A 26775-nucleotide genomic window follows, 5' to 3' on the forward strand; every position below is an offset into this window, starting at 1 on the left:
TTTTTTTTTTTTTTTTTTTTTTTTTTTTTTCTTTGCAGTGTTCTTAGTCACAAATCTCCAGGCTGCTAAATGTACGTATATGAATTAAAGTGTTTCAGGAATCAAGTGAAAAGCCTTGGGGGGAAAAAAAAAAAAAATCTCCACTATGTATTTTGAGTCTGGCCTTTTTGACTGAAGAAGGCCGTTGAGTAATTTTAACAAATGATTTAACCTTACTAGAATTCAAAGCATACACTGAGCAAGAAATAAGCTTCTCTTGTCTGTAACATGTCACTCTTATGCACAGTTGTGCAAGTTAGATTCCAGAAGGAGGTTTCCCCTTTTCTCAAGAGCTTTATCTTCATCAAGAATCAGTGAGAGCTGAGACTAAGGAAAAGAAGGGGAAAAGGAAAGGGGAAAAAAATATTACGGAAAATTCTGATGTTTCAAAGCAGATTTTGTTGTTAGACTGAAAGCGATATTTTTTTTAATAACCTTTAAAAAAGGGACAGAGCTTTACTTCGTCATTGCTCTAGAATCTCTGTGACTTGGGGTCTCCAGCACTAACATGGTCCCTCGGCAGTGGTGCCTGGCAGCTCTTTTTCTGGATTCCATGGAAGGTTCAGCTCCCGAAAAACCTACCACAGCAGTTTCCTGGTGGCTGAAGGAGAGACGAATGTGCTTACAGAAAGCTGTCGGGGGCATAAACAAACCCGAAACTCTCTGAAGAACTCTCCGTTGTTGTTGATTTGGCAAATCCAATGAACAAATGTTTTTATCGCCCCGTTCGTGACCAGCTCTAGGTATGCCACAATGCCTTTCGGTTGCCTGTTGGGTCACTTAGATAAGATTTTTGCTGTCTCTGAACCTTTGTGGATTTTGACTGATGCTCTTGGTGAATGTCACCTGTTTTCATGTCTGTCTGTCCTGCTTGCTGTTAGGAAATGCCGTGCTGTTTCTATTCTGTGTTCTTGACCCGCTAGTTGTTTCTATGCTTTCGGGACTATCCCATGCTCTTCCTAAGCTGTAGAAATTCAGAGACCTTCACGCTTTGTGGTAGATGCAAGGCAAAGGCTGAGTTTTAACCAGACGTGCTTAGTTTCTGCTAGATTTACTTCTTTATGTAGTGATGGGCATTAGACAGCAGAAATGCCATAGATGAGACTTATTTGCCCATGGCCAATGTTATGGTGTAATTGAACCCAAGTAAGAATTCTTAAGCAAAAGTATCTTTTTTGCAATGGAAACGAATTTTTATTTTTAACGGCATGTGCCTGTTCGAGGCACATTAGGAATTTTTATCTGGGTAATAAAAGGCAACGCTCTCTCGGAATATGCATAACAGGGATGTAAAAGGCCTGAATTCGAGTCTCTAGACACAATTAGAAATCAAAACAATTGTTATGATATCCTTAAAAACTAGACAAGTAACCTCATGCAGAGAAGCATTCTCTACCCTTTTAATTGCTGCTTATCCTGTCTCAGTAAGTGAGGTAATTGATGTTTTACTCTCAAAATTGATCTCGGTGTTGCAGGTAGTTAGCAGACTAGAATGGCTTTTACATCATAACGCTAAAAATCGATTCATCTCATACCAAGCATGAAAATTTGCTAAACCTGAAGACTACCTAGCTTAAAAATAATGAGTTTGTTTGAATCTTGAGTCCACTGGACTAGATAGTGATTAATCTGATTTAACCACACAGAACATCCCTACGCTGTGCCCGCTCTTTTAAATTCTCCTCATTTCCCCACACGGGCCACATCCATAAGAGCTACGAGGAACTACAAATAATTTCTATATGATACTTTTTTCATTCCTGTTGAAGTGAAAGCGTCTTGTGTTGTAGCAGACGTGCTAAAAAGGGGGTGATTTTCAATTCGAACAACTTGGCCCAACACCCCATTGGTAACATGCATCCTCTTGCAGTTGTGGAACTTGCCTCAGGGTTTTGGTTTTACTTTGCTTCTTGGCGGTTTAGGCAAATAGCATTTCTGGAAGTTAAAGGCAAGAAAAAAGAAATAATCTGCAGGCCAAAATGACTTTGAATGATCTCTGCATATTTATCTTGTTGCACAACTTGGTAAAGTTCTACAAAATACGTTCAGGTGTCAAGGCAGCAAAGATTTGTTATAAACATCAGAAACAAAGCGAATGAAAAATTGGGAGCTAAATGACAACTTGCTTGAGGCTACAACTACACTATATTGAATACACGGGCTGCACCACCACACTTGCTCACGTGGAGAGGAACGTGAAATGTACCTTTAGGATTGTGTGTGGTAATTATTTTGATCATGTGCTTTGTTGCATTATGTCGAAATCTGTTTATTGCGAAAGTAATTTAATTTATACTCTGCCTCAATGGAAAGGTATAGATACGTATATAGGTAGAGAGATGCTCCGCTCCCTCTCTCCTTCCGTCTCCCTTGTGTATAGAGCTATAGAGGGATACGTGTAAGAAAACTCACACATGGAACTCTTTGTCCTTGATGACTTTCAATCTGGGTTAAGATATGGCAGAAAAAGTGCAGATAGGTGTAGCTATATGAAGAAGAGAAGAGGTTATATTTATCATACAAAGACACAATATTTAGATCTTTCATGTATCGATAGTAAAAGATTTCCATCTTCGAACTTGACGGCGCTTCGGGTCATAGTTTACTTCCCCTCAGAGCAGCTCATCACAAAGTTTTGTAGAGATTTTTTAGGAGCAGCAATTCCATGCATAAGGATTTGTGTGCGCTGCATCATTAAAACTATTTCAAAAGGTAAAGACACAATAGAATTTTGAAGCTACAATTTCAAGCTTGTTATCATGGAGGTCATTGAAGAACATGACATTTAGTTTGCAAAATGAGCCTGGGTGTGCATGCACATGCACACACATACACAAGTTTAAATGCTTCCTCCTACATTTCTATTTTTAGGACAGTAAGGCCATTGCTGTGGTCTCATTAAAAGGTGGAAGAAAATGTTTGACTTTGTCAGCTGCACCTGATTTTTGCCAATGATTTTTTTTTTTTTCATTTTCTTAACAGAAAAGCAAAGGAACATTTTAAATGAGACTTGTTCAAGGTAACCTCACCACTTCTGAGTGAGAAGAACATACTACCCTAATGGATGCTCTTATATGACAGTCTCCAAGTGTCTTTCATTATTAAGTGTCCAGGTTGCCTTAGGAAAGCTTTAGAGTTTCTTGGGAGAAATGTTTCATTGCAGCAAGCTGTAGCGCTGCCACTAAAATATATTGCTAATTAAAGTTTATTGACAGTCTTTGTAACACGTTCTTAGAACAAGTAAAAGCACCGAGCAGTTATTGAATGTGAGGCACTGCATCTCCTATAGTTAGTTAAGCTGTTTAGGAGAGGAGATTAAGGTACTATGCCCTGCCTTTCCCTCTGTAGTTATTGGATTTGAGTATTATGCAGAATAAACCTCTTTGGAGATACCAGTGCTGCAAAGACTTGAAGAAACTTGGGCTTTGTCACTTTTTCACTTGCTAGCCATGGACAAATTGGGAGGTAAATTAAATATGTCCAAGACCTAAAAGGTACATCTCCCCAGGCAGAAGGTGAGTTTTGACTATTCAGAAAACAATTCCAGCGTTGAGCAAGTGTAGCCAGAGGTGCTTCAGCTGTGTTTGAATATAAATGCAGGATTTGGAAATCATACCTCTACAGAGTTGCTAATGTGGGACACTTCTTACCAGTAAAAGACTTGCACACACGCAGCCTTATTGAGCTGTGGTGCAGCATTACTGTTCTAGAACAGCAGCATCGATGTTTCTCGTTGATCAAGGGGCACTACTGAAGCATTGCTCGCCTCTACTTCCAGTTTGAATTCCTGGGTTGGTTTACAATAGTTGAGCCCAACATATGCTGCAGATCCAGAGCTTCTCTGAAGCGCTGTAATTACTGTGCTATGTAACACAACAACAGAGTGAAAGAGTGGCAGCAGAGAGGGGACGTGGACACGGGGTAACGGGCGCAGACGGTGGTCAGAGGAGCAGGTAGGCAACGGTCGCAAATGGCAGAGCAGGTCTCGGAGGTGGAACTTTAGGACTCCTAGAAGAAGGAATGATTTGGAGTAGTGTGCAGACATACGTACTATCCCATCGAAAAGCAACCTGTCAAAGTGTAATCTGAATCTCTCTCTCATTAGTGGCATCGTCTGAGGCTAAATATAGACAATGATATTACGAGGTAATTCATGCTTGCTTTTGTTCTCAATTGCTGGTTTATTTAGTTCTCAATACTGCTGTGTTCGGCACCACAATTATCATGTTATGTTTTTTCTTTTAAATATTAAAATATTATCAACTGTGAATTGATAACTCGTTTTCGTAACGCAGACAATAGACGGTTAAAACCATTACTGAGTTGGCTTCCGTTACTGTTGGGGACCATAGGCTAGTTTGGGCTGGAAGGGACCTTTAAAGGTCATCGAGTCCAAATCAGAATCCATGATTTCTTACTGACATGGTGATGAAAACTGTGGCAAGTGATCCCATAATGATCATCAGGTGCAAGCAGGAGAAGCATTTGCACTGTCTTGGCACATCTCCTGGATAACTCTGAACCACGGTGATCCTGCGATCGTTTTTGTAAGTGCAAGGAACTGGAGTTAGTCTTCAGCTAGTTGCCAGCAGAACGTTATCCTTCTTTACGTGTCTAAATCTAAAATTACTAATTTCAAAGGAGTTCCTCTGCGGTTCTGTTGCTGTAAGCAAGAGCAAAGTACTGCCTTTTGTACATACCAAATCAGAAACAAATAAAAAAAAGATTTATTTTTTTTTTTTTGTACGTGTTGTACTACCATCAACAGCTCCAAGAAGTGATTGTTTTGTGGCTCTAACGTTCTGCCTGCTTGCACAACCTACAGTTTCACTAAGTAACATTATCCGAGTTGTAAACAATTATGTAGAAAGTTCCTTATGGCATGTTTGGTCTTTCACCTCATTAGGTTTCTGCCTGCAAGCTTCTTCGGACTGAAGCTTCTTGCACTTACAGAAATGGTCGGGTGAACTGCGAAGTGGAGTGGGGGTTTGAGTCCTCAAGCAGAGCGCGGGTCCAGCTGGTGCTGTAAGAGGAACAACAGCGCCAGTGGTGGATGTACAGGGTTGTTTTTTTCTCTATTGAACGGATTCATTCATTCAAAACCAAAGACATTTCTGGTTTGAGGTATATTTACTGAATATCACACACAGAGTGTGAAGTTCTCTCTCTCTAAACTTCATGAAGGCGTAATTCCTCCATGTCTTTGCTATGCTTTAGGAAAATAATATCACCTGAAGCGTCCTCAATTTGATAAATCAGTGCAGTAAAGGCAACCTCTGCTTCACTCAAAAGATAAAATTATTTTTTAAAACGTGATAAGTGCAACAAAGGGTACAGCGGTTGTGTTTTGATGGGTGATTTTTGTGTGTGTGCAAGCATAGAACTTAACGTTGCGTTTCCCGTGCAAAACAGAAAAGTTAAAACATTAATGACATTTAGATTCTTACTTCCTACTGAAAAATGTGTGTGAATTCTAATGATTAATTTGCATTTTGCGGTTAATGTCTTCGCAATTCTCTCCCAAGAGCTAAAGGTAAGTAGTACATATGTTTCATAAATAATAAAGCTTGAAATTTTGGTGGGTATCTTCAGGTGGAGCGATAGATGAAAATGGACTGTCGCTTTTAATGAATTTACTTCATGGCGTTCACTTTTTGTTTTGCTATTGAATTTTACTGATAAAATTATCAATATAAAGGACATATATAGGCATGGATTATTTCTTAGTAACAACGTTTAAAATTTGCACACAGATCCTGCTTATGCCGGTTCTTACCTGTTTAAGAGGGAAAAAAAAAAAAAAAAGAAAAAAGAATAAGAAATACTAATAGCTTGACCAGCCAACTAAATTAAACTATAGTAGGATACTGTTTATTAACCCTCAGTTAAATGCGGAATTAAAGTTGTTGTTCATGTTAAAAATTAAAAGGATTTCCTATTTTATCTGCAGATAAATTTACTGATGATGAATTTTTTAGATTAATACTGCCGAATGACGTTTTGGTGTGTGTTGGATCATTTCATATAAATTAAACCTTTTTCATATATGTATATATACACGCAGACACCCTTTCACTTTATAACACTCACTCTAGAGTGTAAATTTTATTAGAAAAAGAGAAACTGAGGAAGGGGACAAATGAAAGTTGGGATCTCTGTCAGTTCATTGGCTCCTTGCTGACCTGGAAATTTTTTTTCTTAATTTTTTTTTTACTCAGTCCAGCTCCTCTGTAATGGCCTCTTCAGCCAATAACGTGCATCTGACAGATAAAAGCTGTGTTTTCGGGTAGGTTGTTGGTTTGTTTTGGGGTTTTTTTTGTACTTTGTCAAGCATCAGCGACTGAATGAACTTGACTTATTTTTATCAGCACACAAGCACAGCAAGTAGCCATCCAGATGTTTACTGATAACACACAGACGATGTCTATAGTAGCAATTTGTAACATAACTAGCTTTGGTAATTGTCTGAAAATCCATGCCTGTCTCCGGTGATATCCTTATTGTCAGTCTCGTAGTCTCTCCTTTTCCTTGAAGTGTCTCTGAGTTGTTATCTGCAGTTAACATAACTGGCACCTTAACGGACTAGTATTTTCTGTTCAAAATGTAAGAAACTATCCGATGTAAAACAAGAGGTTTTACTTCAATCCTGTCTTTATATTATTCCATCTTCTTGGCCAATAGTTTTTAGTCATTATCTGTTACTTCAAAACATCTTCTATGCAGCATATCGGGTTTGTTGCCTCCTTTATGTAACACAGACCCGTAGAATTAAATTTTAAGCTGGTAGCAGTATCTGATCCTCAGATATTAATACATCCAATTTCTTCACTCTATATTTACATTAGCTTAACAGTTTATCACTTAATGGGTATTCATGTCATTATCTGCTTTTTTTTTTTTTTTTGGTATTGAGACCTTAAGGGATTGAAGATCCATTTTCCAAAAGTTACAAGATTTTACAAGAGTAAAAGTCTTGTAATAACATTATGCTTATGAAACAAAAATGGTTTATGCTGCAGTAAATAGTGCAGTACCGCAGACTTGGTCTGGTAGTGTTTGCACTCTAAGATAACATACTTTTAATCCTGCACTAGTTGTTGCTTTAACATCACAGGTTTTTTTAATTACATTTTTCATAGTGCCCATTTATTCTTTTTAGTACAGTGCCTTTGCCTTCCGATTATTCCTTATAATACTTACTGTGTATGCAGGGAAAATTAAATAAAAGGCGCTAGAGCTAGTCTTTTATGTATAAGAAGAGTTTATATTTGAATACTAAGTATAGATAAAGTTTCTCATGGGATTGCTCCATGCAGTATTTAATACATGCAGAATATGCATGCAGAATTTAATTTTGAAGCTTTGCCACACAAATGTGTTTTGTTTTTTTTTTCTAGAATATTACTTACAAAAAAATATTTTCTTAGAGATTCCTCTCTTAGTTCATATTAAAGTATGCTGCAAAGTACTTTACAATATAAGGCACCAGTGCCTGAATGTTCAAGGGTTGTAGGTGCAAAATAAATGTAAACCGGTTTTTGTCTTCCTGGTACTTTTCCCAAGGGCATAGCAGGGACCCACGAATCCTCTACTGTCTATGAAAAAACAGGGAACTGCTTATGTAATAGGATGCGAGGTGGGAGCACGGGAAAAGCTGCAGTGCTGGCTGGTGTTATGCCACCTTGCAGGCATTTTATTTAAAGGGGTGTTGGAAAACGAAGAGCTTCCAGGCTGTGCTGCAGCACCACAAGTTTCCTTGAATACACTCAGAGAGCCAAAGGCAAATTCAGTGACATGAGTATCTTTGTTATCTGCAGTATGCTTTGGGCATATAAATCTGTGTGTAAAAAAAAAAAAAAAAACAAAACAAAACAAAAAAAAACCCAAAACCCCAACCCACAGGAAAAACACCCCAAAAAACACAAAACCACAAAAAAAACCACCCCCCCCCCAAAAAAAAAAAAAAAAAACGAAAAAAAACCAAAACCAAAAAACAACCACACCAAAATCCCAAACTGCAAAAAAATATATTTACCAGGTAAGAGTGTTGGCCAAGGTAATCTTGCTGAAAAAACATATTTCAGCCTGGAGCCAAGAAGAGGTGAAAACTGGACTTGAGAGGTTTTCTTCTGATTAAAGGAGCCATTTTACACAAGGAAATACAAACGGTTTAAATATATCAGATTTTTTATAGTTTTTCTTTTTTTCTAGCTTTTTGTCTCAATAAAATTATCCTGTTTGGAATATTTTTCTAATTTGAGGCTAAGAAGGAAAGGAGAATGAGAAATGCCTCTAAAAGTATAGATTATTTTTTTTATGGACGATGAGATGGTCTCCATTTGCATTTACAGCTTTACAAGCTCTTTTTTTTTTTTTTTTTGATGGAAATGCTTAATCTGAGCTCAATGGGCCATAATAATTGCCTGTTTCTTCCAGTAGAAATAAACCCACTTGTATGTGACACTTGAAACCTTAACTCTACTTAGTATTACGCACAGAATTGTCGACAGTTCTTCACCCAAATATATTTATGACAGCACTGCTAGTCGATATACAATACCAAGCCAAGGGCATCTGAGAATAAATCAGTCCCTCTAGCTACTGCTATAGCACAATAACTGATGGTTGTAATAAAACCCCGTGAAATTAAAATTCTGTGCATGCAAATGCACATACCTAGCCAAGAGAAACCCAAACCTCTCTGTTCTGGAAAAATTTGCATATGCATAGACACTCTGTACCTCTTTGTATTGGTAACACAACGCACACAAAAAGGCTAGAGGTTTTCAGCACCGTATCGTTTATTAGACTCCTCTTTGGCGTTTGGGGACTTTCACAAGTTATATGCAGGGAAAAAAAAAATGTCAGCAGCTCGTAGAAGAGGAGGACGGTCCCAGTTATTTCTTGAGGAAGAAATACGCTTGATTTTATGTTTGAAAGCCTCTTGATGATGCTGTAAGTCACTACCAAAGACTCTGAAAAAAACCTTTCCAATTCAGACCTTTCTGTATGTTTATGCAGTGACTGATATTTTTAATGCCTCTTCCGTGTTTGAGAACTTTAGGCTCTACCTTGTGACACTGCGAGCTCTTGGGATGGACATTGTTTCTTCATTTGTGTTCTTGAGTTTTCGCATGAAGTACGATGAAACAATTTTAAATTAATAAACATTATTTATACGTCTGTGTACCAGCCCATACTCTCTTCACATGTTACCTAACTTGAAACATCCATTCTTCTAAATTCTGTAGGGCAATGAGATAATGAAAAATAACATGTAATAAAATGATGCAAGGGAAGGGATATGCCGGAGAGCGGTGTATGGTGTGTGTCTTCCTCGTGTAGCACAAGATTTTTTTTGTGCAACATGGCAAGGAATACTCAAGCATTCAGTTTTTGAGAGAAGACTTTTACAGTCAGATGAGTATCTAATGAGAGAAAACACTGATGGGTAGATTTTTGCAAATAGTGTGGAATGTTACGGACTGTCACGTAGTATTTAAGGAAATACAACTGGTGCAACTGAAGAATCTATGGTTTCATTTCGGATATTTAATCTGTGTATGAATGAGGAGAAGTACGAGACCTCAGTCAGATGAGTAAGCAATTACTCCTTGTGGAGCTACATTTTGGTAACAGCACTGTGATCCCTGCCAAGCCTTTCTCACCTGACGCTCGTGCTCCGCAGTTCCTATGTAGGTCCTGAGTGCAAACTGTCCTTTCCCGATGAAAACAGGCCTGTTGTTACACTTCGGCTAATCATATTTGCGTTGTCCTTTTTGAGGTGGAAGAATAAAGATAAAAATATTGGAGGGCCCTTCGTGGACCTGCTGTCAGACTCAGTGTCTCAAGCTGCACAGAAAATCGCGGATAAGTAATTCCAGTGTGGCTGCTCACTGGGAATAGGACGGCTTTAGATACGCTTTTTTTCTCAACACAGGTTAAGTCCATTTACTACAAATGTTTTGTTTCTTGTATCTAGAATATAAAAGACTTTAGATAATCGCTGGTTATCTTTCAACCACCGGGACTGTACTCCATTTCAAAAGAGCCTCTCAATCCTGAAAGTACTTTGAATTTCTAAATGTAAAACAAATACTTGAGGATGTTGTACTGCAACAAAAATGTTTTTTCTTTTAGATTTTCAGCTGAGCCTCTCTGTAAGTAACCCCGTGACCATCATATTGTTCTCTTTTCCCCATCACTTAAGCCTTTTCTTTAAAATTATATTTCACTTGGCAACAAAAAAAAAAAAACCTCCCCTGGTGGACTGTTGGTATTTTTTTATCAGCTTGAGTCGTATTGGTGCTCTGTCAATCTGTCCATTGCATCCACAGATGGGTCCTGTTTTCTGTTTGTGTTTTGTTTCTTCAGAGCTAGGGCTTGCGTGCTCTTGTGTAGAGTGAACGACTGATAAATATGTTTAGAAGATCTTAAGTTTCCCACCTGCTACTGTTACTTAAAGAAAACCAAACATACTTCCCCGTTCTATTCGTGTCCATGAACTCTCTAGATAATGACAACAGCAGGTTGCACTGCATTTCCAAAGGTGGTTGTTGTTTTTTTTTTGTTTAAACTGATGGAGCCTGACAGCATGACTGTCTTCTAAGACTCTTGTCTTATAAAAAGACCTGTAGTCTTGAACTATTGTTTAAGTTCTTTGAGAATTTTTTCCTTGATTAAATCCTGTAAAGAGAATCAATATTTTAGGCATTCTTCCACTAAACTCGAGTATGTGAGAGCTTGACATAATGACACTCAACATATTGACCAGGTTCTTCATGCTGTCTTGAACTAAAAGAAATAGATAGTTCGTTGTTACGTCTCTGGCTTGAACCATACACAAAGTAAATTTAGGATTGAGAGGCAATGTATTTAAAATTGCAGGATATGCACAAGGTTTGCTTCTAGGGTCTCTCGATCATTAATTAAATATGTTACGGCTTTCCGTTTTTCTCGCTTATCTCTACAGGTTTACATATTGTAAATACATTATTTATGTTTTCCCTTAAGTGCTGGGTACTGCCAGGATGTTTGTCAAACTGGCACAGATAGCAAAAAAGACAAAACAAGAGTGCAAATTTGGCACTGGTTAGCTGCACAGAAAGCCACTTGTACCCAAATGAGCCTTTCCCAGATGTATTTTAATGAACTTGAACTGAGAAATAGAAGGATAGACAGACAGACAGATAGATGGCATCATTGCTTAAACTGAGAAAAATATTTTTTCATTAAGGTGAGTTTGGTTGCTTTCATTTTTTTTTCGTTTTTAATCTCATCTTAATAATGCCTTATCGCTAAACCTTGCTGCTTTTGTACTGGAAAGCTCCTAGTATGAAGGGTGATGAGGGAATTATCTATGTGGAAGTTGACTCTCTGAGGAAAGCTGTCACTGAAATGGTCTGTCTTAGGATAGCTAAAACAATTTGGAATCAACCGTTTGCTGAACTTTGAACAAAGGAAATTGCCACCATCGGCGTGTCCCGCATATTGCCCCTTGTTGTCCTCCTCCATTTCTTTTGGTCAACAGAATACATGGGTATGGTTGTAGATGGAGTCAAAATAGACTTTAAGATACAACTCTCACATTCGTATGAAAGCTGTTTTAAAATAAATGGATGGTTTTGTTCTACTTGTTCCGCTGCCAGATGCGGCGTAGCGGTTGGATGTTAAGACACAGTCACCTTCTCCTGACTTGTACGTCATTGTCCTTATTCACTCTTTGTCTCTCTATTGTATTCTCCCACGGTCCATAAGTACTACTTTTCAATCTTAAATAACATTTTCTGTTCTGCTCTCTGTCACGTTAGATATTTGTCAATTTTATGTTTAAAATGACAGTAGCAGGTACCCTTATAGATGACAAATTAAACCACAGAATGAATGACCTGCTTAAACAGCCAATAACTGTAACCCTTGCTTCCCTCTACGAGTATTTGCCACGCTTTTGTTGTTTGGTTGGTTTTTACAAACTTTGCCTTGGTTCCATTCTGAAATTCCTCCCTTGGCACTACCACCTTTGGTTTCCGAATACCCGGTGTTACTGGAAGCTGGCATGCTTCTGTTATTAGGGTGTATGAAACCAGCTGTTGGGAGTCAGACCCAGAGGTCTGTAGATCTGAGATACCGTTTTTATGCATGCCTGTGCAAGAGGGGAATAAAGCAAGCTCCTCCAGAATTTTCTTTCAGCCTCCAGGAATTTTGTGTGGCAAAAGTGATGTCTGTGCTTTTAATAATCTTCTATCTTTGAAGTTGTTTTTGGTTTTTTTTTTAATGAACAGAACCTATTCTTTTATTTCCACATTCTATAAAGAATAATCTTTGTACTTAGTTTGGTTTGAACTGGCCATCTATTATTTTAATTTGTTACCATCTAGTTGTTCTTTTGGAGGAGAGAAGCAGCAAATATTCTAGCTTCTCCATCTCCATTTTATTTATTAATTCACTGACACCTACTCCCAGCCGTCTCTTTCTGGTCTTCCTACTTGTTCCTGTCTAGATATATTTTCTTATCTTTAACCACTTTTGTCACCTTTCTGTTTGAAGACAGAATGCCTGTAAATCTATACAGCTCATGTGAGGTCAGAGCCAAAAGTTTCATCCCGCGGGGAAGAGGACAACACATTCTTTTGAAGGGTGATGTTAAAGACACAGTCTGAATATATTTTCCACTACTTCTAAATGGAAATAAAATATTAAATGTGAATTTCAGAAGATCTTTCCAACAGGGTCTTCACAATCATTTTAACGAAGCCTAAAATAATACTATAGAATAGTTTGCAGCTTCTATCGAATAAACTATGTGCATGGTTTATCTAAACACGGGATCAGGATGTCCAGGGCCACCAAAGCAATATGGCAGAGGAAATGGGAAGAACTGCCAATCTCTCCTTGTTGATGTATTTTACCAGGGAGACTGAACTTGTGAGCCGTGTATGGCTGTGCAGTAAGAAAATCGGAGGATAAACACGTTACAGATGAGATGGTAGGATTATCTAACTCCATATCCCGTGACTGCAAAGCAAATGTAAATCCGATGTTTGTTGTTTCTTGAGTGACAATGAAATTTATGGCAGCACTGTGAATAACGCTTCCCTCCTGTTGATTTCTTTGCTGAACATCTTTTCTACGTAACATTTTTGGCTTCTTCTGAGGCTTTAAAAATTATTATTACTATAACTACTGCTGAAGTATTAGTAGTACTTAATATCTACAAAGATTACAGTTCTACTGTGTTCTGCAGGCAAGCGATGAAAAATATCCCTGTTGCTGAAGTTATGCTCTCCAGGATTTGATTGGAGAAAGCAGGCAAATTTGCCAAGAGATGTAAAAGAAAGTGTGGAAATTATGTTAAATAAAAAGCTATTACAATATTCTAGCATTCTGTAATGCATTGCGTGCTCTGTTATGTTGTCCTTTTTTTTTCCCTACAACTAATCACCATGTTGTTTGTTCAGTTTTTTGGTTGGTTTTCTTTTTTTTTTAAATGCCTGAAGAGTACCCTGAGAAATAGTGGAATTAATGGTAGAGGCTGAACATTTCTTCTAGAAAAAATAGCTGGTATATGTAGAACACAGATTATAGAATGTAAGACTGGCAGCCATATCCCAAGAAGCTGACCAGTTGGTGCAATGTTATAAAGAGAAATCACTCTGGATGTTGCTCAGTTTACGAAGTGGGGCTTGTGGGTTGTTAGTTTGGCAAATCTTCATCTCTTTGTGCACCCATTTATCTCTGGAAAAAAAAACATAATGATATCTGTCTTGTGTTATGACTGCTCAGGACAAAACTGAGTAAGGTAGTAGTAGTGTTATGTGTATAGAATATACCCTACAAACAGTCAGAGTGGGTAACTAGATGGTTATGATTTTAAATTTGGGGGGTTTTAATCCAGGGTGGGGCTGGCCTTGCAGGGAGAGCTGTTAGGTAAAGGAGCCCCAGGTGTCCCATGTTAAGTTAATTAAAGTCAGGTGTCCCATGTAGGGATAAAAGTTGGGACCACTTGTAGGAGGAGTGGAGTGTCTGTCTGTGAGGTGGGTGCCCTGTGCAGAGTTCCCTGTTGGGGAAGGACCTCCCGCCTCCCTGGGACTGGGCTCCGGTCAGGTCTGGCCTTTGTAAGTGTGGGCCGTGTCGAGATTCGGTATGTGGCTTCCTTGGTCTTATGTGTTGGGCTGGTTGACCTGGTTGTCTCCCATCCCCTCTATGGGAGACTCTATTTCTCTGTTAATTCCACCCACTGTTGGTCGTGGGGTGTCACTGTTGGGATCATTGGGGTTGATGTTGATTACGTAGAACCTGATTGACTTGTTTGTACCCCCAGCGCTCACCCATGTACTGACCCTTCTGTGTCACGTACAATCTGGGTATCGGTTCATCTTTATGCTGGCTCTGTCCTTTCTGCTAGGCCTGATAATTGGCAAAACAGATGAACATTGCATGTCCCTTCCAGCTGAAATATTTTGGTTTGTTTTTTTTTTTAAGAATATAAGCAGATGCAGATCTAAAATTAACTATTGAGACTTATGCAAGTACACTTATAATGCAGACTAATATAACCTTAAAGTAATTTGTGAATGGTGTGAAGGCATGAACTTTGAAAAATGAAATCATTAGAGAGTCAGTTGAGCTGTACTTGATATAACTGTTTACGGGCAGATCATAAATACACCCGTGCTCTATTCCTTTACCTTCCCTTCCTTTCTGGAGAACTCGAAGTAGTGCATCGGAAGAGCATTTGTAGCTGTTAGATTTGTATTTTCATACAGGGACTTTGTTGTAAAACTTCTGCTATAGGAGGTTTAGTTTGTAACTTATTTATTAGGACTAATTTTTCTGTGCTGGCGGTTTTATTCTTTTGTAAGTAACCAAACTTTGCCTGAGAAGTTCCCTTTTTCGTCATCACAAGAGTAGATATATCTCATACAAATAGGTATTGGTCATGTTTTAACTTTTTGTAAGTGCAAAGTAGTGAAAAGTGGTCTCTGAATCTCTGAAAATGTCTTCAGGATACATTGCATCAGATTATTTGGGGTTTTTTATAGTGTTTAATGAATTGTGTTTGCCGTGTACATTAATTACAGAAACGGCAGTGATTACATTTTCAACACTAATGATACCCGCTAATGACTTTAAAAGTATTCTAAAACTATTTTAAAAGAAAACAAAAACCAGCTGAACCAAAAAAACCTCCCACCTCAGGTTGAACAAATCAACATCTGAGTGCCCTCCTTGAGCACCTGAGCAAAGCTTTTACAGTTTTTGTTTTTGGTTTTGGTTTTTTTTTTTTTCCGGGAGGTGCTGGTGGTAGGGCTGAGTTAGAAACCAGAGAGCTAGAAAGCAAAGCAGGAGCTGGATGTTTCAGCGCCGCTGTTCTCTTTCTTGAGCTCTTGGTAGAGGAGCCCCCGTTCCTTTTGGCAGAGTGGTGACTTCAAGTTGTGCTGCCGTTGGCTGATGACTCACATCTGCTGTTACTTGGTGGTGAGGTCTTGCTCAGCAACCAGCCTTCACACTCTTGGAGTGTTTCTCATAAACCTGGCAGAACATAAAGACAGCAGTCGGGAAAAAAAAAAAAAGTGCATTGGAATCAAGTAATCTTCAGAGTTATTTTTACACCAGATCAGTTGTCGTTTTATCACCTCTTGAAGCTTCTGTGTCTTTATTTCTGCGTCCTGTGAATATATCATGATCTGTTAGTAGTGGGGTATTCAGAAATATAACACAGACTTGTGATGGAACAGAAAAAGGGGAAAAAGCTCCTTCCTGAACAGACCTGGCAATGAGATAATTAAAATCTCAGAAATGTTTTTTTTACTTCAGCCCTGTGTTGGGTTCTAGTGTTGATTTCATTTGACCTTTATAAATTTCAAATAAGAGGAAAAAAAACTACTGGTTTGGGTTTTGTTTTTTTTTTGTAGTAATGATTCTATCCAGATCCCCAATACTATACTATGTTTAGACTCAGGGCAATGTTTCCAATATTTATTTGTGTAAAATACATAGACCTAGCCACTTCGTTGTGGCAAGAATGCTGTGCTTTCAACGTTGGGGTATTTTTTTTGTCTCTTTTCTTTTTTTTTTTTTTTTCTCTTGTAGAGTTCAAAGCAACAGATGAGTTGTGAAAGAGAACACCTAAGGGTAAGTGTAATGATACGCAAAACGTTCTGTTTCTTTAAAACACAAACAGAATCTGGTTTGTGCTATTGCCAGATGGATTGCTTTATTTGAGGGGAACATATTTAGCTCATTTGTCGCTTGTTGGTAAATATTGTGCATATCTCAGTATAAACCCATTACAGTAGGTGCAGGTTTTTCTTCCATAATTTAGTGAGCTTTGGCAGTAAACAACTCTTGGTGGGAGCTCTCTTGACATTCAGCATGCTCTTCCTATGCACCACGTGAAGATTTAGTAGTGGTAAAGGTCACTACGTTTCTCAGACTTTCTCCAGTACTGGATTGTTTCAAACAAGAAGACACTATTCTTTGGAATTTTATTTTTTTTTAAATAGCATGTGTGCTTTCAGAAAGAAGCCAGTGCTAAGGATGTAAGGGAACTGGCAGAGGAAGTCCAGGTATTTTAGTGTGTGTATATCGCTTGTGTACAGTCTGTGAAGAAGATGGAGTTCCTGAGCCCAGGTTGCTGACCTTGTTTTCCTCTTTTCCTATGTTAAAGTGACGGTTTTAAACAGGCTTTAGTCCCTGCTCCCTTTAAATGCTACGTATCTCTGCAGATGCTTTTTTTTTTTTTTTTTGAAAGGTGTTAGAGTTTTCATTAATTAAAGAAAACCAAAAAAACAAAACCAAAACAAAACAATAAAACAAAAAAAAACACAAAACAAAAAAAAACAAAAACACTTTCGTGTCATCCAAGCATTGCTTAACATACATTTATTGATACCACACGATATTTCCTTGAAATCCCATATGCAAGGAGAGAGGGAGAGGCAGGCCTGAAGGGCCTGTATGTTTTTATGCAAACAAAAATATTATTGGAATTAGAAAAAGCAGCTTTTTTTTTTTTTTGGTTTGCAGCTTACTAAGCATCAGCAGTGCCTGCGTGGCTTCCATGTATAAAGAACACAGTCTTGAAATAAAGTTGTGCCGTGTTCTTAAACATTCAGCCATTCATTAGATTTTTACCGAGATGCTTTAGTTGATCTTCACCATATTTACAACAGGATTTTTTTGGTAAACAAGTTATGCGGGAGCGATGAATCGCATGTCGTCCTTGATTCTTTCCTGGCTGATGTGACTGCGTTGCTATTGTACTGAAGCTGGAGTGACAAAGCTTTGTTTTATCAGTAGTAATGTCTCAACAGAGCAGCTGTCAGAGTTAAAATACTGCAGTAGTACCTGAAGGACAGTCTTTTGAAGAGGTAGCGGTGCCCTGAGAACAAAGGAAGTTTTCAGGGTGTGTGTTTTGTTGTGGTTTTTTTTTTTATTAAGTTTTCTCCTTTGAGTGAAGATAAACGTTATTTTGAAATATAATGGAAGGAGGCCCCCAGCTCTTTCTTTATGTAAATATGTGTGATTTTTTTCTAACTAGTGGATAAAATGTGATGCGGTAAAACTTTCATGTATCTTTATGTTCTAGCGTTGTCTGTTTACATCAAACAGTGAGCTCTTGAAGCCTATTAAAAAGGAAATTTTTGTGATAACTTAGGAAGAACCCGCATCTCTAACACACTAAGATTAGGTAGATCTCCTTCCGCTACCGCTGCGATGTTCACATTACGTGAAATACGGTTATTGGTGCGAACCCTGTTCCTGAGGTTGGGATGCAAAGCAGTACATCACCCCTCAGAGGTAGAGCTTGTGCCTGTGGTCCAAAAGGCACCGAGAAGTCTCTCACAGCCAGATACGGTGAAAGCAACAACAGCAGTGTCAAGCGCAGTAGATCTGTTCCTTTTCCCCCGCCTGCTCTGTAAACGCCCAAACCATTATCAGTGCCCAGAATCTGTTCTAGTTTATCCGCAGCTCATCTGCTGGGACAAAAGGTTACCATGAAACCTGAACATGCTGTGTGGAGATGTTTTGGTCAGAGTCCAGTGCTGGCACCTTTGACCCTCCTTAGTGGTGCTGCCAACAGCCGCCCTCTGCCAGGTTCTTGCACCTCCAACCCCCTCAGGGTGTGACTTGACCGTTCTGTCGCTTTTAGGTCGGCTCCCTAGCTGAGCCGTGCTGTTTAAGACATGTTTAATTGCCTGAGTTAGGTTTTTCAGGCCTGCAAGCTTTCCCTTTGGGGTTTGTGACCTACCACGAATACTTGGACGTGAGGCGATCTCTTCACAACAAAATAATTTTTCATTCCAACTGAAAAATAAGACAACAGGATTAAAACAATGAAATGCTAACACGCATTTGTGTTTGTTAAACTCAGTTAAAAATAGATTATCCTAATAATGTAATAAAAAAAAAGACATCTCCCAGCTTCCTTGCTATGTCTGACAATGCATCCGCCACTCTTTTTTTGAGTCGTTTCGTAGTCTACAAGTCGGAAAGAAGTTCCAAGAGAAAGGCACTTTAAGAAAGGTTTGTTTAAAGCATAATAGTGCAAATAAATAATGCAAATAATAAATTAGGCATTGTGTGACCACAGAAAGAAATCTCCAAGTCTTACTATAATAATTTATTCAGACATTTCTCACCTCATCTCTGTTTTATTGGCTTTTAAATTCTAAGTGCAAAGCAGAGACTCGCTGTTCTGGAATGAAGCATTTAGACTAATCAAACTTTTAGTCATACTGGAGACTCTGGCCGTTATACATTATATGTACAGTAAATGATAATTGTAATGATTAAGGCACTCTGTATATTTTCACCCTCTTCAGCTCAAGCTTTGAAGATGACGGTGACCACATGTTGGTAACTCGCCCCCCTTGCCAACCTGGTGCAATTCCCAGCTAGACGTTGGTGTTTATACCTGAATTATTTAAATGTGAAATCATACAGAAAGTTATGGGAATTTTATCTCTAGCACAGCTGGTCGGGTGTGGTTTTCTTTCCATTTGGATATATAACACAAGCTGACTTTACCGTATTTCCATTTGACATTTTAAAAGAAAAAATTACAAAGTATTAATGCCATTTTGTTGTTTTCCTTTCTTTGGAAGTGATTTTCTTTACCATGTTGTTGAATTTTATTTTTTTTTTCCCCATGTTTCGGTAATTTCTCTGTTTTCTAATCTGGCTTAATTTAAATCAAGTTGTGCTAAAAACCTAATGTGCCTTTAAAGGCATATTGACTCATCGGTATCGCACTCTCCAGCTTCATCCACACGCTGCTCTTTGTCAGTATTTCCCTTAAAGAAAATAACGATACTGTTTAGTCCTCCTCTTTCTGTTTTGTGTTCTCCAATCCCGATTTATAAATCTCCTCTTGGACAGATACACCCTATCCTCTTCTCTGAGTCTTTCATACTGCCACTCGCTGTGTGGAGTTTAATTTAATTGTCATTCTGATGCATTATAAATGACCTGTAAAGACACAGAACTCACAGCTTGCTCAGAATCATTTTCTTCTCATATTAGGGTCTGAAAAACAGACTGTGAAATACGAATGGCGCGGGTTATTTAAGGCCGTGAAGGAAATCAGGATACCAGCCCTAGGTAAAAAGAAGCTGTAGCACATAAAGCTTTAAACAAGTGTAGAAACAGCCCGAGAAGTCTGTCTGCTGCTTCCACTGAACCTTCCATTCTGTTTTGATTTTAACCTGGGATTTTTTTTTTTTTATTTTTTTTTTTAAATCAGATTCTAAGAGCGTTACTTAAACTTACAGGCTAACTTAAACCTTACTGAGCTTTACCCGACCTTCCTTTCGTCTAAGAAATTAGTCTTTGTCATTATCGACTCAGCGTAGTTGTTTAAAGTGAACTTCTGTATCGGTGTTTGCACGCAGAAGTTCTTCTGTATAAGCTAATGCTTTTGGTCCTTGTGCAGCAGTACTTGATGGGCTCTGTAAGGTGGGCATAGAATAATTTTAAACCCGAACATAAGGAGGATTTAGAAATGTTCCTGTGAATACCAATGAGGTCTAATGGTAAATGGTGTGATTAACTCCCTTGATCTGAAATTTTAAGTGACCTAGTTGTTGCTCTAACAGCTTTTCACATGCACTTATTATCAAGATGCATTATGTGCAGCCAGAGTTCCTTCTCTGGTCTGAAATATGGGAAGGGCAGGGTCGTACTTCTCATCTTGTATTTAAAAATCAACTTTTATTTTTTATAGTGCTCTAATTTTCAAGGAGACATGCATTCAGTATTCTTCTGTTTGTCTTGTCGTTTATACGGTGACTGAAACGAGCTGTGACAAACAGCCAAAAATGTATTAAAATTATGCCAGGTAGAGGGAAAAAAAAAAAGCAAGTGTCCAGCATAAATATTAAGCAACCATAATCCAGCGATATTTAGCTTTCTTTAGGTCTTAGTTCAGTGCATTAATTCATCAGGTTGTAAGGTGCTTAGCTGTGTAGATTTATTTTTTTAAAAAAACTTTTTAAAGAATATTTTGAAGTTTATCAGTGTGGTATTAGCTTTCTCCAGTCATCTCAGAATAATCCACCGATGTTTTCTGTGTACAGTGTTCCTCTGATGCACTAAAGAGGTAAATTGTAATTCAGTGGCAGATGCTAATTTTTAAATTGGTTTGCGCTGAGGGGTGGAAAAAAAAACCAAACAAAGCAACTGGATATAGGAAGAGAATCAGAGTGGAAGTGATTTGTGAAATGGATGTTATTTTTTAGCGTTTTCTGAAATAATTTACTACGGTGATAGGGTAGCAGATCTTACAGGGTGGCTGGCCAGAGAACCTCTGCTTGCAGTCTCCACTTCTTCTCACACTGGACTGGAGAAAAGGAAAGGTATATAAGCTGCTTTCATGAGTCACTGACATCTTATCTTGTTACCAGAAAGCAATGCAGCATGTTATAGCATCTTCACAAAACTGGACAACTAGTTCTGGCCATGAATAAAAATTTCACTGTTTTTATTTTCCTTCTGAAAATCTCCGTAGTTGTTCTTGCAGTGACCTCTATGTGCCATCATCCTTGTAGGTGTAGGGTGAAGATACAGGTAGGTGAGAGAAATAAGAAGGCATTGTATTTTTTTTGTTCCTCATCTGTATTTCACATTAACGTGAAATGAAATCAGAGTAATCTCACTCACCGTTTCACAAACTGCATTCCCAGTAGTTCTATAAAGAGTAATTCACAGGGGAGGGAAAAAAAAAAAAAAAAATTGAACTAAAATCGAACGATGAAGAGGATTTTAAATACTCCACCAAACTGTTGGGGAGGGGGGGAAAATTGTAGGGATGTGATTTCATTTAAATTTTCATCTGGCTTGAAATTAATGTCTAAAAAAAAAAAAAAAGGCAATAAAGAAATGTGGTAAAACTTGATTTCAGTGCTGCTGGCAGGCAGTCCCGGTGTACTTTAGGAGCCTTCCGAAGCGTAGTAACTTGCTTAAGATAACACTGGCCTCCAATTTGTTGTTTAACAGCCATGGTGTGATTATTTAAAGAAAGTAACAATGTCCAAGTAATGAAAATGGCTGTGGTTCATGTTTAAAGTGACTTAGCTCTCACCGTGAGGACACTGCGATCCTCTTAAAAAGCTAACTGCTAATAACGTGCTCCTTTGATCAAGAGAAGAAAGAATCCGTTAGCTATTTTCATTGTTTCTGCTGCCGAAGGAATGCCATTCAGAAAACCTTCCATTCCTTCCCCCAGACTGTTTTGGCATCTCTCTCTGAGGCAGAGGATTATCTCTTGTTCAAGTGCCACTTTCTCTTGAATTCAACTTTGATTTTTGCACACTCAAGTATTTTCTCAGCGTGGTGCTTCGTAATTGCCGAAGTGGCAGAGTTACGGTAGTATTTGGCGAAGCTGAAGCGATGTTTCCAGTAACTACCTGTCCATCCAGCGTGACAGATTTTGTCTAGAGCTGCAAGGCACTGTATGGAATTGGGCAACTGCTCAATGTATGCTTAGTCACGTTTGTATACAGGCAGGCAGGGACGGGGGTTTAGTTCATGAGGCAGTTTACTAAAAGTAATCAAGGTTCAGGAAGGGGCACGCTTCTGAAGGGATAGAAGGAGATAGATTTAGATGGCATGAAGGCTGCCGAACCAGTACCCAACGTCAGTTCAGTATCCCGGTGCTCACTTCCTCCTGCTACAAAGACAAAGCAACTTTTGGTAAACTTTCTGCAACGACTGCGTACAGCTGCTTTTGCTGCGGATGCTGTCCTAGAAAAGAAGAAAGATTTTTTTTTTTTTTTTTTTTTTTTTTTTCTTCACTAGGATCAAGTGAAAAACCTGAAGAAGTTTTCAGCTGTAGGTAGATGGGCTGGATTTTTCACACAGTCTTTGATCATGGTGAATTTCTATTCTCAGATATCAAATAACTGACTAAGCAACTAGATGTTTAAAGGGAACAAGACAGGAGAGTGCTATAATAACTGAAAAAAAAAAAAATTACATGAACAACTCAAATGATGTAGTGTTATAAAGACATACATTCATTGAGCCACGTTGACTCCTTGAACCGGTATTGTTTAAAGTAGAGAGTGGCAGAATATTGATTATAATGTGGGCATCGTGTTCTAGTATCGATGGTAATGGTCCTTCTACGTTCTGTAAAATCTTTCTAAACCTTACTTGTTTAAACTGGTCATGTTTACTTCTGTACTAAACCATTTCATTATGCTTTAAGTAGGTGCCAAATTTTTTCAAAGCAGAAAGGGTACAAGGAAGAAAAATTCTAAACAACAATGCAGATGCACACATCAATATTCATACGTAGGTATATACATACAGACACATATGTCAGTTATAAATCTGATAGTTTAAGGATCCAGCTCTACAGGCTTGTAGTTGACATGCAACAGAACATAAACAGTATGATGTATATAAAGGGTTAAATCTTAGCTGCACATAGGCCCGGGTTTTAGAAGCATATCCTTGCTCTTAGTCTCTTGAAAATTTTTTACAGGAAGATAACAGTATTTGTGTTCCTTTTTTTCAGTGTAATCCCAAATTTTCCTGAAAGTCAAGTGTTTCTGTGTTGAACAGAAATGGTTTTCTTAGGACAGAATCCCAAGCACCTGTGTATAATTTCTAGAAATTTATTTTGTAGGATAGAGAAATAAAACCAAGCTACACTAAACAAATGAAACTCATACTTTATCAAGCTGACATTTAGTTTTGAGCCATTTTGAATGTTTGGACTCAAATGGGGAGCTATTCCTGTTGTTAGAAGGCAAATCAAGGTAAGTACAAAATACCTTTACAAATTTTTCTCCTCTTCATAAAGCCTTGCTGCAAAAATTTCTTTAGGAAAAATTATATTAGGGATGGATGATCTTTCAGGTCCCTTCCAACGCAAACCATTCTGTAATTCTGATACGCATTAGCCAACAGCTTCACCCTTTTCACTGTGTTTGCAGAAGGCGTTGGGACAGTAAGATCAGCAAAGAAACCTGTATCTGTCTGATGCTTTCCTGGTGTGTCCTAATGAAGGGCAGTCCTGGACAGCATAACACTGCAGGAGCCCCATCAGTTTGGAAACTGGTAGTATTTAAACATCAAAGCGTGAATTGTATCTTCTGATTTTGAGACTGAAATAATCTGCCACAACTTGCTGCTGTGCTGAGAACGTAGGTATGAATTGCTCAGAATCCCACCTCTTCAGAGGCTTGAGAAGTAGCTACCTAGCTTTAGGAAAATTATGGGAAAAAAAAAAAAAAAAAAGGGTGTAATTTGTCAGTTATTCACATTTGGGTTTTACTTTACCCCTTTATTTGTCCTGTTCATTTAAATGGGGTGAACACACTTCAGTGAAAGTTAAGACATATGCATATTGAGAAATTATTGCTAAGTTTTTAGTTTTAACTATCTTCGTATTGTGAAGCATCTTTTTAATATTTAAGTAAAATTGACAAACCCCCACATAATAGGTAGAGGAAACGTAACATGTAAAGATGTAAACGTGAATGAAAGTACAGGAACGTGCTAGTTGTACCTGGTGAAAAAAAAAAAGTGTGTGCTTCTGCTTGTTTATAAAACCTTGATAATCTCCCCCAAAATACAGAGCAGATGAATATTTTGAATGTATTTAAACTGTACCAAGTACGAAAACGTTTGTTTGTCAAGTTATGCTGGCTGTTCGTCAACAGAGAAACACATCATAATTATATCGATACATATGGACTGCCCAGAGGGGAGGAAAAAAAAAAATAAATCCAAAGTCATACTAAAACTTAAAAATGGAAATAACAGCCATAAGGAACTGATGATGAAGTCTCTGCAAATCACAATCCTAAAATGCCCAGTCTGTCAGTGAAGTGGGGTCTCCCTTGCTCCAGGTATTGAATATGTCCTTGAGAGAGATCTTGGGGATGATCTTGTCTTTGACAGATCTTGGATGCCACAGTCTTCCAAGAGAAAAGAGACAAAATAAAACCAAAACAGTTGGTAGGTCCTAAAATACCCTGGTGGGATTGAGACACCCTCAGCAAGTTCCGACACCAAGCTGTAGGGTGTGTCCAACAGGCTGGAGGGCAGGGATGGGCTGTCCAGAGGGACCTGGGCAGGCTGCAGAGGTGGGATGGGCAAACCTTGGGGCGTTCGACAAGGCCAAGGGCGAGGTCCTGCCCGTGTGTGGGGGCAGTCGCCAGTATCGGTACGGACTGGGGAACAAATTGATTGAGGGATGGAAGAAAGAGTAAGCGGGTATTTTTGTATGTGTAGCACGATATGTAGAGGATCCATTCTGTAAACCAGGAAGCTGAGAAAGGTAAAAATGCATTGCTGCTTTGTAACATCTTTGTTTCTCAGCCCTGGTTGAAGCTGACCTTGACTCAGGAACGTTTTTTTCCCCCCCGCCATGTCTCTTTGCTGTTGTGTATATTGATGCCTTGATGACTTCTGTTATCTTTAGCCATAGTACGGCTTAGACAGGGGGAGTGATATATAAAAATCAAGTACGTCGTATCACGGGCAGTTTTCATGCTCCGCTAATAGTGGCAATTGAAGCCCTCATGTAAATGGGTGGCTACAGCTGTATTTTGAGCCCGCAGTCAAAGGCCATGTAGACTGACATAGGTACTGGGAAAAAATAGAGATGTGCTCTGTGCTCACTGGGGCGATTTATAGCATTTCTGTCGTACGGTAGTTGTCTCTTCCTTTGAGTTCTTAAGATCACTTTGAGTACAATAATGAAAGGAAAAGTGGCCTTCACTTCATCTCAAGGTCGCTTTCCTACTTGATAGCAGCTGCCCTCCCAAGAGCACACAATTAGTAGTTTTATTACCTTGATTTAGTAATTTCCTTTGGTTTTCCCTACATGCTATAGATTACTTCACATGCGATGAGCTCATTTCTCCTTTTTTTTTTTTTTTTCCCCCCCCCCATTCTCTAAACTACTGCTTTCTACAACTATTTTCATCGTTGTTAAAAATCATTTCTATAGCACGATAAATTACAGGCACTTTGTAACCACAGAGTAGGATACCGCCTTTGCCCCAAATAGTTTACGGTTCAGATACAGCCTTGATTTCTGGTGTTCCTTTTTTGCTTAACACAAGGGCTTGGGAATTTGAAGGCAGATTGCATTAATCTCCTGTTCTATTCTCACAATTTTTCATGATCAAATGACATTGATCACAACTATATATGCCTCAATTTATGTGATGTAGATAACTAATCATTTCTTTGCTACTTAGCATAAAGGTATCGCAAACGCTTCTGCTTACTAATAATTCCAGGCACAGACTTTTGTGTATGTACGTTTACATCTAAAAGCTGCAGGCACTGGGAAAAAAATCAAGACTTTTGATCATTTAGCTCTTTCCCTTTTTTTTTTTTTTTTTTTTTTCTTGATAATGTAACTGGCATTTCCATTTTTTATAATGAAAACTCCCAGGAATTTTCAGGAGATCTTGCCACAGTACCCAAGTGAAAACCTGACAGCATGTTCTATAATGATGCCTTTGAAAAGGTAGTTTATTTTTTTGAATTTGGCTCATTTGTTAGGCTCCTGACTCAAGGATATTTGATACCTGGTCTACAGTTCTGCTTCCACTAAAATGCACTTTTAAAATCTAACTGTAGTTACCGTTTAACTTAAAACGTAAAAAAAAAAAAAATAAAAATCTGATATTTGCCTGAAAAGTAGCAATCCAAAATACAACAAAGTAGTGTTACTGTAATTCTTCCTTCACCTTTAAATTTAGATTAAAAAAAAAAAAAAAACCAAAACAAAAAAAACCCCACACTACACTCACAATCATAAATCTAGAAAAGGTTATAAACTCATTTGCCAACTTAATTTACCCTAAGCCCTTGAAATGTCCAAGTTTTGGATGCTGGATTCATCTTCCTACTCATATATTCAGATGGAAATGTGGAGCCCAGTTATGAATTGTGAGGTTTTCTTTCAGTTATAATACTCTTGCATCCATAGCGTTGATTTTACAGGGAGAGACAGGAAAATATTTTGAATGTTCATCAGTGACTAAAATGTAACTAAACTATTATAAATTTGTATATATCCAAACTCTGTCATCTTTTCACATATTGACTTCAGAACAGTCAGGGTGTGCTGACAAAGTCGTGCAGTTGTTTCTGTTTTGAGAATAGCAGGCAATGCTTACTGTACAGTTTTCAGATCAACTGGCTGCAGAAAATAGTTGCCATACTCCATTCAGTTCATTAAAATTCTGACACCTCTGACCCAAA

The 26775-nt window shown here is 38.3% G+C and overlaps 1 protein-coding gene across 16 annotated transcripts in view; it reads left to right on the plus strand.

The window, feature by feature from the left end:
• Window positions 1–26775, plus strand: part of RBFOX1 (RNA binding fox-1 homolog 1) — a 1263570-nt gene that overhangs the window by 864094 nt on the left and 372701 nt on the right. For 15 of the 16 annotated variants that reach the window (XM_026858910.1, XM_026858934.1, XM_026858919.1 and 12 more), the window contains exon 6: window positions 16132–16173. The exons of the other annotated variant lie outside the window; for it this stretch is intronic. In XM_026858910.1, the coding sequence (XP_026714711.1) occupies window positions 16132–16173 (42 nt within the window). The remainder of the gene's footprint in view (window positions 1–16131; window positions 16174–26775) is intronic. 16 annotated transcript variants of the gene reach the window in all.

This window comes from Athene cunicularia, assembly GCF_003259725.1.
Source record: "Athene cunicularia isolate RWA chromosome 14 unlocalized genomic scaffold, athCun1 chr14_part1, whole genome shotgun sequence".
Classification (NCBI taxonomy): domain Eukaryota; kingdom Metazoa; phylum Chordata; class Aves; order Strigiformes; family Strigidae; genus Athene; species Athene cunicularia.